The sequence below is a fragment of the Macaca mulatta genome, chromosome 1, assembly GCF_049350105.2.
Source record: "Macaca mulatta isolate MMU2019108-1 chromosome 1, T2T-MMU8v2.0, whole genome shotgun sequence".
NCBI lineage: Eukaryota > Metazoa > Chordata > Mammalia > Primates > Cercopithecidae > Macaca > Macaca mulatta.
In genome coordinates, this window is record NC_133406.1 from 115961336 (window position 1) to 115973760 (window position 12425).

Below are 12425 nucleotides of genomic sequence, written 5' to 3' on the forward strand. Positions count from 1 at the left end.
CCACCACCCTCGCGCTAACGACGCTTAAGGCCTAACGCAGGCGGCAGCTGGTGCGAATTTTTATTTTTATTTTTTGGAGACAGGGTCTTGTTCTGTCACCCAGGCTGGAGTGCAGAGGCCTGATCTCGGCTCACTGCAACCTCCGTCTCCCAGGTTCAAGCATTTCTCCTGCCTCAGCATCCCAAGTAGCAGGGATTTCAGGCATGCATCACCACGTCCGGCTAATTTTTGTATTTTTAGTAGAGACGGAGTTTCATAATGTTGGTCAGGCTGGTCTTGAACTCCTGACCTCGTGATCCGCCCGCCTCGGCCTCCCAAAGTGATGGGATTACAGGCGTCAGCCACCGTGCCCAGCCGAGCTGATGCGAATTTGCAAATGGGGTTTTTCACCCGCACTTGGCTGCAATGTCCGCCCAGTTCGAGCCCCACATTCTCCCGCTGGCGCCGCCTGGGGGCCGAGCCAACCCTTGCTGCTAAGGAAGCCTCACCAGTCCCCTTCCCGTTTGCTACCTAAATGTCCTTGGCGGGAAACTGCTGAGAACAATTTGAGGAAGAAGCCTGAAGTTGTTTCTAGTTCCGCGCTTTATTATTTGTGATCATGATTGGTCAAAACTTCGCCCGGAGCCTCCATTTGTTCATCTGAAAAATGGGTTTGAGAAGCTCAAGTACTAGAATGTGAAAACGCTTTCTAAAGGCAACGGCATGGTATCTTGTGAGACAGTAATTTCTTCAGACTAGCGCATAAGCTATTCCTATTCCTAACTTTGCGATCTGTTTTCACTAGGCAATCTCTTTCCCTTTGTATCCTTATACTTTTCATCTATAGATTTTACCCTCAGGGCTTTTTTTAATGCTCTCTGAACATTACTCCCATTTCAGTTAAGCTTGTCTGGCCAAATTTGGTTGTCCTCCAGAGTCTGACCTCTTTTTGCGTGGCGCTTGTTTCACCAGGTTGAAGTGGTCCTTTAGGTCTCAGTTTTTCCCGTATGGGGTGCCTTACTTAAACCAAGGTGCCTCGGGGCCAGTGCTAGTTTCCTAGATACTGGAGGAAAGCAAGCAAGGAAGGAGTAGAGAATCCAGTCACTTGACTTCATTATCCTCTTCAAACCGAGATTTTAAAGCAAGGACAAGGAAAAATTTCAAGGCTGCAGCCTTTCACAGTCCTCTGAGGGACAAAACTCAAATATAGTTCTTGCCTTGAAGGTGGTCACAAACAAAAAGGGTAAATGATCCTAAGGTTTACATATAGACCTAAAAGAGAGATACATACAATGGAAATTTAATCTTGTAATTCTTTGCAGGCAGCAGTAATTTATAGGTTAAAGTCCTGGTTGTAGTTTAATTATAAAGTATGTTCATTTATTAGTATTTATCACTATGGTGACTTCTTTAGCCAAAGAGTATCTAGGCGGGGCGCGGTGGCTCAAGCCTGTAATCCCAGCACTTTGGGGGGCCGAGACGGGCGGATCACGAGGTCAGGAGATCGAGACCATCCTGGCTAACCCAGTGAAACCTAGCAAAAAACTAGCCGGGCGAGGTGGCGGGCGCCTGTAGTCCCAGCTACTCGGGAGGCTGAGGCAGGAGAATGGCGTAAACCCGGGAGGCGGAGCTGGCAGTGAGCTGAGATCCGGCCACTGCACTACAGCCTGGGCGGCAGAGCCAGACTCCGTCTCAAAAAAAAAAAAAAAAAAAAAGAATATCTAAACTGAACTCTCAGAGCTAACAGAAGTAATCATGTTGCATTGAGAGCAACAGTCCTGGATCTCTACCCGTTGTTTTCTATGTGACCTTGGCAATTCAACCAACCTCTTTGAGGCTGTTTTTTTGGTAAGGAATGGAAAGAACATATGGCAACAGGGATTTGTAAAGTGCCATATGAATATATATATATTTAAATTAAGTGCTTTGTGAGAAAATTATTTACCCAAAAGAAAGTAGACTTCCACCAAATATGCAGTTCATTAATACAGATACCTCTCCCTGATAGAGAGTAGTGAATAATCAATTAGGAGGATGAATTAAAATAAATTATCCCTGACAATAGAAGGATAAATATGACCTCAAGAAATCTGCTAATACTTTTTTTTTTTTTTTAATCATACTATTAGCTCAGTTTTTGTCTTGAGGAAACTAGAATGTGCCAACAGTAGGATAGAATCATCATCCTCAGGGATTTCTAAGCTGATTTCTCAGAGGCATCCTGGGAGGTTATGGAGAAACCAGGGCCCCAGCAGTCAGAGTCCATCAGTTTGTGTAAGGCTTTGGGGACTTGAAACACAGAAGGTTCCACAGTCACAGTGCTTGAAAATCTGTTCAACATCTTGGGTTCTTTGGGGGCTAAGTCACAAGGGCCTGAGCTATTACTGTCTCTCAGGTTTTTAACTCCTTGATGTCACTGTCCCATCCATGAGAACCACACAGGTATGTGTCACTCTCTGCTACTTAATCCAGCAGTTGACCTTTCAGAACTGTTGGCTCATAAGAATATAAGGTTATATGCCGGGCGCGGTGGCTCAAGCCTGTAATCCCAGCACTTTGGGAGGCCGAGACGGGCGGATCACGAGGTCAGGAGATCGAGACCATCCTGGCTAACACGGTGAAACCCCGTCTCTATTAAAAAAATACAAAAAAACTAGCCGGGCGAGGTGGCGGCGCCTGTAGTCCCAGCTACTCGGGAGGCTGAGGCAGGAGAATGGCGGGAACCCGGGAGGCGGAGCTTGCAGTGAGCTGAGATCCGGCCACTGCACTCCAGCACGGGTGGCAGAGCGAGACTCCGTCTCAAAAAAAAAAAAAAAAAAAAAAAAAAAGAATATAAGGTTATATGTATGAGAGTAAGGTTCAAGTACATGGATAAAATATGAAGCCTATAAATCTAAAAGATCACCTACCTTTACTAGGTGTATCGGACAGGGTCTCAACAGGAAACAACATTCTCAAAATAATGAAGGGCTATTTTTAAAGATATGGGCAAAGGATAGATAGGTCAGTAACTGGAGGCTAATAACTGTATTAGGCCTAAAAAGATAAAAGGAGTTATTGGTTTCTAGGTCCTGGAGGGGGAGAGTGCCTTGAGAGAAGCAGTGACTTTTTTTTTTTCTTTTTTTTTTTGAGATAGAGTCGCAGGCTGGAGTGCAGTGGTGTGATCTCAGCTCACCAAAACTTCTGCCTCCCAGGTTCAAGTGATTTTCGTGCCTCAGCTTCCCGAGTAGCTGAGATTACAGGAGTGAACCACTGCACCTGGCAGATGTCAATACATTGACTTAAGTCTTTTCTCTTTCCCCAGTCTCCTGTCAGGGCTCCCTATTGGCTGAATCCAACTGGATGCCAAAGCACAGGAAGCCCATTGATGTTCATATAGGTCAGTCTCCCAGGACAGAGAACAGCCTACAGAATAGAGGAGTGTAATCTGGAAGGAAAGAAAGAAAACATCCAGCATACCTAGAGATGAAGACCCTATTCATTCCCCACAAGAGAGATTATCTTTTACTCTTCTTGCTCAATTATTGCTGTCCAGAAACTCTATGCAGATACCCCCAAATTAGTTTTGAAGCAAAATTTACTATGGGGAGCTTATAGGAAATGCTGCTTGGATCATATTTTTCTTCTCAGTTTCTTTCATTCTTTTTTTTTCTTTGAGACAGAGTCTTGCTCTGTTGCCCAGGCTGGAGTGCAGTGGCGCCATCTCCGCCTCCCGGGTTCAAGCAATTCTCCTGCCTCAGCCTCCCGAGTAGCTGGGATTACAGGGATGTGCCACCATGCCCGGCTGATTTTTGTATTTTCAGTAGAGACGGGGTTTCACCATGTTGGCCAGGCTGGTCTCGAACTCCCAACCTCAGGTGATCCGCCCCAGTTTGGCAGCTGCCTTTTTTTTTTTTTTTGAGACGGAGTCTCGATCTGTCACCCAGGCTGGAGTGCAGTGGCGCAATCTTGGCTCACTGCAAGCTCTGCCTCCTGCCTCAGCCTCTTGAGTAGCTGGGACTACAGGCGCCTGCCACCATGCCCGGTTAATTTTTATATTTTTAGTAGAGACGGGTTTTCACCATGTTAGCCAGGATGGTCTCAATCTCCTGACCTCGTGATCTGCCCGCCTCGGCCTCCCAAAGTGCTGGGATTACAGGCCTGAGCCACTGTGCCAAGCCCTCAGTTTCTTTTTTTTTTTTTTTTTTTTTTTTTGAGACGGAGTCTCGCTGTGTCGCCCAGGCTGGAGTGCAGTGGCGCGATCTCGGCTCACTGCAAGCTCCGCCTCCCGGGTTCACGCCATTCTCCCGCCTCAGCCTCCGAGTAGCTGAGACTACAGGCGCCCGCCACCACGCCCGGCTAGTTTTTTGTATTTTTAGTAGAGACGGGGTTTCACCGTGTTAGCCAGGATGGTCTCGATCTCCTGACCTCGTGATCCACCCGCCTCGGCCTCCCAAAGTGCTGGGATTACAGGCTTGAGCCACCGCGCCCGGCGCCCTCAGTTTCTTAAATGCAAATCTCAGATGAATTAAGCTGCCCAAGGCTAGTGAATAAAATAGCATTCTGACAAAAGGGAAACCACAGAGGAAAGTACACTAATTAACTCAATGCAGAAATTGTAGTTTTAGAAAGAACAATTTTAGCCTGGGTGCCATGGCTCACGCCTGTAATCCCAACAGTTTGGGAAGGTAAGGCAGGTGGGTCCCTTGAGCTCAGGAGTTCAAGACCAGTCTGGACAACATGGCAAAACCCTATCTCTACCAAAAATACAAAATTTAGCCAGGCATGGTGGTACGCACCTGTAGTCCTAGCTTCTCGGGAGGCTGAGGCAGGAGTGTTGCTTGAGCCCTGGAGGTTGAAGGTCGAGGCTGCAGTGAGTCAAGATCATGCCACTGCACTTCAGCCTGGGCAATAGAGTGAGACCCTGTCTTTAAAAAGAAAAAAAAAAGGCCAGGTGTGGTGGCTCACGCCTGTAATCCCAGCACTTTGGGAGGCCGAGACAGGCAGATCACAAGGTCAGGTGATCGAGACCATCCTGGCTAACACAGTGAAACCCGGTCTGTACTAAAAATACAAAAAATTAGCCGGGTGTGGTGTTGAGCACCTGTAGTCCCAGCTACTCGGGAGGCTGAGGCAGGAGAATGGCGTGAACCCGGGAGGTAGAGCTTGCAGTGAGCTGAGATTGCGCCACTGCACTCCAGCCTGGGCGACAGAGCGAGACTCTATCTCAAAAAAAAAAAAAAAAAGGACAATATTTACAAGTGTGTGACTCTGCAAAGTCAACTTATTTTTACAACTATATGATAAGGATAATACCCACCTTGCAAAATGGGTATTTATATGTATATGCAGAGTACTTAGCACATTGCCATACACGTAGCAAAATCTTTATTTTTTTTTTTTTTATTTTTTTTTTTTTGAGACAGAGTCTTGCTCTGTCACCCAGGCTGGGGTGCAGTGGCCGGATCTCAGCTCACTGCAAGCTCCGCCTCCCGGGTTTAGACCATTCTCCTGCCTCAGCCTCCCGAGTAGCTGGGACTACAGGCGCCCGCCACCTCGCCCGGCTAGTTTTTTTTTTTTTTTTGTATTTTTTAGTAGAGACGGGGTTTCACCATGTTAGCCAGGATGGTCTCGATCTCCTGACCTCGTGATCCGCCCGTCTCGGCCTCCCAAAGTGCTGGGATTACAGGCTTGAGCCACCGCGCCCGGCCAGCAAAATCTTAAAGCATGGTGGCTATTGTTATTATTTATAATATTGGGCCCTATCCCAAACTTTCCTTTCCTTTACAGCACTACCCTTAAACTTTAGGACTGGTTATAGGAGCAGACTGCAACCCCACACTTTTGTTCAGAAGTCTCCTATAGTCTTAACTTACTCTATTACCTATCAGATGTCTTACACAAGCCTTACATAGTTGTAGTTATCACTAGATTGCTCCCACGTCAGCCTTCACCTGTATTTTTCACCTATTGATCTCCTTGGAGTAGAGGGTTCTTTTTCACAGAGGAAGGAACTCTTAGGAAAGTTGCCCTAGTTCATGATTTTTCCCATTATTTAAGAGTATCACCCGGCCGGGCGCGGTGGCTCAAGCCTGTAATCCCAGCACTTTGGGAGGCCGAGACGGGCGGATCACTAGGTCAGGAGATCGAGACCATCCTGGCTAACACGGTGAAACCCCGTCTCTACTAAAAAATACAAAAAAAAAAAAACTAGCCGGGCGAGATGGCGGGCGCCTGTAGTCCCAGCTACTCAGGAGGCTGAGACAGGAGAATGGCCCGAACCCGGGAGGCGGAGCTTGCAGTGAGCTGAGATCCGGCCACTGCACTCCAGCCTGGGCGACAGAGCGAGACTCCGTCTCAAAAAAAAAAAAAAAGAGTATCACCCAGCCGGGCACAGTGGCTCACGCCTGTAATCCCAACACTTTGGGAGGCCAGTGCGGGTGGATCACCTGAGGTCAGGAATTTGAGACCAGCCTGGACAATATGGTGAAACCCCGTCTCTACTAAACATACAAAAATTAGCTGGGTGTAGTGGTGCATGCCTATAATCCCAGTTACTAGGGAGGCTGAGGCAGGAGAATCACTTGAACCTGGGAGGCAGAGGCTGCAGTGAGCCGAGATTGTGCCACTGCACTCCAGCCTGGGCAGCAGCGTGAGACTCTGTCTCAAAAAAAAAAAAAAAAAAAAAAAAACTATCACCCATCAGAGAACTCTAGGTTCTTATTTCTCCAGTTCCCCTCAACTTTCCCATCTTGATAATTTCTCTCACCAGGATTTAATTCAACAAGATTTTTTTTTTTTTTTTTTTTTTTTTTTTTTTTTTTTTTTGAGACGGAGTCTCGCTGTGTCTCCCAGGCTGGAGTGCAGTGGCGTGATCTCGGCTCACTGCAAGCTCCGCCTCCCGGGTTCACGCCATTCTCCCGCCTCAGCCTCCCAAGTAGCTGAGACTACAGGCGCCCGCCACCACGCCCGGCTAGTTTTTTGTATTTTTAGTAGAGACGGGGTTTCACCATGTTAGCCAGGATAGTCTCGATCTCCTGACCTCGTGATCCACCCGCCTCGGCCTCCCAAAGTGCTGGGATTACAGGCTTGAGCCACCGCGCCCGGCCTCAACAAGATTTTTAGTGCTTTGGTTCTTAAGGCTCCTCAAGTTCCTGCCTTTTTTTCCATCAGCACAGCCAAGACTATATATATTGCTTAAGTGCCTGCCAGAATTACCTTCTATTAGTTGAATATGTGCACAGGATTTGCTGACTATATGTATTTACCAAAAAGAAATTATCTGCATGTACCCTAGTACATGGTAGGTGACCAATTTCCTAAATATTGACTTTGAGAACTTGCTGAAGATTCCAGTCGCTGAACACAGATGCTTATATGTCCTTAACTTTGGACAGGCTCAAAGCTAATTTTATAAAGAAAGGTATCCTTCTTGCCAACAAAACAGCTTTTCAGAACTCTGTACACTAGATGGGACACCCATCTTGCTAGTCAAATTGGTTTGTTCACCCCTGGCTATCAATGGGGATTGTGCTACTACCAGACTGACCCTCCTATTTTTAAATATAAATGTGTGCTGATTTTGGATTAAGATAGCAGCAAGCACCCTATTAACCAAGAAAAGCTGAGAAGCTGGCAAAGTAAATCTTCTCTTTCCAAGCACTCCTGAGTCTGATGTTTTTCCCCATACATCTCAGCATTGACTTTACTCCCACACAAGGCACATAATCATTTTCTTCAGCTACTTTTCTCCTCCCTTAGTTGTTTGCTTTTAGGGAAGGGAGTGGGGGATGAGAGAAAGAAGGAAAATGTACATTTAACTAGTCAGTCAAAAGCTCTCCTAATTCTCATTTCATTTCTTACCTCAACTTGCTCTGCCTGTCAAGAATACCACGCTGAGAGAGGTGGATAAGGAAAAGGCAGTGGGCATGCATGGGTTAGTAGATCTATACTCCTCCCCCTTCAATTAGCTCAGTTGGACAGGGAAAATGAGCTCTGTGGTTCACCTGTGATCAGAAAATAGATACAAATTTTTGCCCAGGCATGAAAACAAATTCAATGGCACCCTGAAATGGTCAGCTCTGACATTTTATTGAGAAATATTTTTATTTTAGGCCGGGCGCGGTGGCTCACGCCTGTAATCCCAGCACTTTGGGAGGCCGAGGCGGGCGGATCACAAGGTCAGGAGATCGAGACCACGGTGAAACCCCGTCTCTACTAAAAATACAAAAAATTAGCCGGGCGCGGTGGCGGGCGCCTGTAGTCCCAGCTACTCAGGAGGCTGAGGCAGGAGAATGGCGTAAACCCAGGAGGCGGAGCTTGCAGTGAGCCGAGATCGAGCCACTGCACTCCAGCCTGGGCGACAGAGCGAGACTCCGTCTCAAAACAAAAACAAAAACAACAACAACAAAAAAAACAAATATTTTTATTTTAAATGATAGTACAAAAACTGTATATATAATATAGATCTGTATAAGTATATATGCATACAAATGCTCATACACACATATACACACAAACTTGCTCATCAGAATAAAACCCTATTCTAAATAAAGAAGTATATTTAAGTTTTTCTAAAAATATGCTGTACATAAAGCTGTCAGACAACCTGAAAAACTGAGGACATTGTGAGAATAGTCTGGGCGCATCCCCCCAACAAACACCTGCCCCAGTACACACACAAATGGCCTTGACAGAAGGACAGCACATGGGGCAAAGCCAGGGACAGAGCTGCTACCATCATTGTTGCTATAACAAGATGTCTAAAGCCAACTAGGAAGCACAGGATATAGAAGGTGACCTAGATTAACTTTCAGAAACAAACCACCTCAGAATAAACAAAAAATATGGGGTAGAGAAGGAGGGGAATGGAGAGAGAAAAGACAAGCCCCAAAGATTAGAAATGACCTACTAACTAAATTCGGGTGCCTGGGAAAGCCTCAATGAGAGAGGAACAATAGAATCACTAAAGCAGAAAAGGTAGGGGGAGGGGGGTATAGGGAATCACAATTTCCTGCCACTAACATGCCAAACTGCTACTGTAGAGTCTAGGAATGTCACCTCACCCCCTAATACTAAAGAGGCTAAAAAATAAAATAAAAATTTACAAAGGGCAGCATCAGAGACTAAAAAAAAAAAAAAAAAAAAAAGGCATAGGAAATAAGAGTACTACTCAGAAGGGGGACATAGTCACCACATAAAATAGAGACAGATGAGAGCCTAGAGTGCATACAGGTGGTCATGACATATAGTCCATTCTGAAGCTCCTTTTCTAGCCATCCAGAGATGGGTCTGCACAAGGAGTAGAGAAGAGGAAGCCTTCTCTAATAAATTAGGACAAAAACTGATTCCCACTCCACATGAAACTTTCAGGAAGAGTTCAGTAAGTGCCTCAAATTTTCCAGCAAACTCTGGAGGTCTGTAATGATAGGAGAGAGCCACACAAGCTTTCTTAAAATGGTCATCATCATACTGGTGAGAAAAAGAAAAAGAGGCTGGGCACGGTGGCTCACACCTGTAATCCCAGCACTTTGGGAAGCTGAGGAGGGCAGATCACGAGGTCAGGAGTTCGAGACCAGCCTGGCCAATATGGTCAAACCCTGTCTCTACTAAAAATACAAAAATTAGCCAGACGTGGTGGTGCGCACCTGTAATCCCAGCTACTCAGGAGGCTGAGGCAGAAGAATCGCTTGAACCTGGGAGATGGAGGTTGCAATAAGCCAAGATCATGCCATTGCACTCCAGCCTGGGCAACAGAGAGAGACTCTGTCTCCAAAAATAAAATAATAATAATCTTCATCATTTCTCAAACTGATATTTCTTTTTTTTTCTTTTTTTTTTTTTTGTGAGCCACCGTGCCCGGCCTCTTTTTTTTTTTTTTTTTTCTCACCAGTATGATGATGCACCACCACCCCCAGCTAATTTTTGTATTTTGAGTAGAGACTGGGTTTTGCCATGTTGGCCTGGCCTCAAGTGATCTTCCCGCCTCGGCCTCCCAAAGTGCTGGGATTATAGGCATGAGCCACTGTGCCCAGCCAGCAGCTTTATTTTATTTTATTCTATTTATTTATTTATTTATTTATTTTGAGACAGAGTCTCGCTCTGTTGCCCAGGTGATCTGTTGCAGTGGGGTGATCTCGGCTCACTGCAAGCTCTGCCTCCCGGTTTCACGCCATTCTCCTGCCTCAGCCTCCCAAGTAGCTGGGACTACAGATGCCTGCCACTGCGCCCAGCTAATCTTTTGTATTTTTAGTAGAGCTGGGGTTTCACCGTGTTAGCCAAGATGGTCTTGATCTCCTGACCTCGTGATCCACCCACCTTGGCCTCCCAAAGTGCTGGGATTACAGGCGTGAGCCACCACGCTCGGCCAGCAGCTTTATTTTAAAGTAGACAACCATCCTAAGCTTGGAATTTCTCGTGCTCAAGCACCAACTCTGATCCATTTCTCTGTTTTTCCTTTTTCTTTTCTTTTTTTTTTTTTTTTTCTTGAGACACAGTCTCGCTTATTGCCCAGGCTGGAGTGCAGTGGCACAATCTCAGCTCACTGTAAACTCCACCTTCTGGGTTCAAGCAGTTCTGCTGTTTCAGCTCCAGAGTAGCTGGGACTACAGGCATGTGCCATCATGCCCAACTAATTTTTGTATTTTTGGTAGAGACGTGGTTTTGCCATGTTGGCCAGGCTGGTCTTGAACTCCTGACCTCAAGTGATCTACCCGCCTCAGCCTCCCAAAGTACTGGGATTACAGGCGTGAGCCACCATGCCCTGCCATTTTTGTCTGCTATTTGATTCTTAATAATCCAACCTTGCCAATAAGCCAGTTGGAGTCCTCTAACCCAGAAGATCTAAGCAATATTTCCCCAACTTCCATGACTAATCCAGAAAGACATACAAAATCATGAAATGGTATTGCCATTAATGTATTCAATATTTAATTTCTAATTACTTCAAAGCATCCTCACCTGCCATTCTCTCCATAGCAATACAATTGGAGATCAAATCCTATTTCCCTTATCTGGGATGCCAAGAGGACTGTTCTGAGTAAATAAAAATGAATGCCTTTTTCTTACTTTTTTTCAGATACCTCCATTCTCTCCCTCTCTACCCCAGCCTCTCCTCTAACAAACTCCCTTGTCTCAGAGACCCATCATAAAAAATGACTTGGCCTATATTAGAGATTTTGGGGATTGGGGAGGTAGGAATGATAGCTTCTGCAGAAAGAACAATAAGATCTGCTAAAGAATTCCCCCCAAAAAGTGGTGACTGTATACTCAGAAGGACATGTTAGATGGACGTTCTCTGCCTTTCGTCAGTAGCTACCCCAGATAATGAGCTGGTTGGGCCTGAATATCATCTGCAGAGTTAACCTCCTCCCCCTTAATGGGCGGGGTGTGGGGAAAGAGGGATTAAAGTCAACATATGCACTGAGAACATAAATAAAAGACATCTAAAATGATACTTGGTTCCTCTATCATTAAAGTAAGGCTCTGAAATCCCACACATAACAGCTTCTTGTTAGCACCTGGTTCCTAAAGGGACTCAGAAAAAATAAAAACATTGCAAACAGGAAACAATTATTTGACAGCAGATAGAACAATTTCATCATCACCCTTACCTAGGCTACTCCCCCTCACATTTCCCTGTCATCCCCAACAGCCCAGAATATTCTCTAATCTGAGAAGTGTTCAGTATCAGACCTGTGGAGAAAATCTAGCTAAGGTGGCCAGTAGCCAAGGTTAATTTCCAAACTGATATTTTTGCCTATAAATCTCTAATAACCAATTCTGTTTGTTAAATATGGTTTTGGGAGTTAAGTTTTCAGTCTATTTTGAGACCCAAATGATTCTGCTCCTCTGACAACACTGCAGCAAATTACTTCACTAATCAAGGTAAACAGAACCATGTTAACTGTCAGGTTTTTTTCCAAATTAAAAATGCATGTTTTCCCCATGACTGCTAATTAAGAAAACCATATTCTAAACAGTCATTCTAATGTTTACTTGGCACATCTCCCTCTGGTTTATTCTAATTTATAACAAAGCAAGCAAGTCTAGAATGATGAGGGCCCAGTTTCAAAGGCAATAACCTCTGTAATGTAACCTGTTCATAACCTTTCTCTCTCCACCCATATTCCCTTTCTTTGGGAAAAACTCCATGCTGACATACAAAGAAAACCCAGCAGGTGGCCGGGCGCGGTGGCTCACGCTTATAATTCCTGCACTTTGGGAGGTCGAGAAGGGCAGATCACCTGAGGTCAGGAGTTGAAGACCAGCCCAACCAACATGGAGAAACTTTGTCTCTACTAAAAATACAAAATTAGCCGGACGTTGTGGCACATGCCTGTAATCCCAGCTACTCGGGAGGCTGAGGCAGGAGAATCGCTTGAACCCAGGAGACAGAGGTTGCGGTGAGCCGAGATGATGCCATTGCATTCCAGCCTGGGCAACAAGAGCGAAACTCGGTTTAAAAA

General features: G+C 45.5%; 1 protein-coding gene across 37 annotated transcripts in view; it reads right to left on the reverse strand.

Annotated features, from left to right (window-relative positions):
* Nucleotides 1–43: 43 nt before the first annotated feature.
* The window catches only part of GABPB2 (GA binding protein transcription factor subunit beta 2), a 69639-nt gene continuing 57257 nt past the window's right edge, over nt 44–12425 (reverse strand). For 24 of the 37 annotated variants that reach the window (XR_013398486.1, XM_077947865.1, XM_077947794.1 and 21 more), the window contains one exon: nt 11949–12393. Coding sequence is in view for 35 of the 37 variants with exons in the window: in XM_077947865.1 (XP_077803991.1) it covers nt 12028–12393 (366 nt within the window). In the remaining 2 variants the exon portion in view is untranslated. Of the gene's footprint in view, nt 1252–3075; nt 3407–4757; nt 4883–9772; nt 9950–10023; nt 10112–10395; nt 10638–11948; nt 12394–12425 lie in introns of those variants that run through there. The other 13 variants (XM_077947926.1, XM_077947924.1, XM_077947927.1 and 10 more) reach the window with 11 other exon arrangements.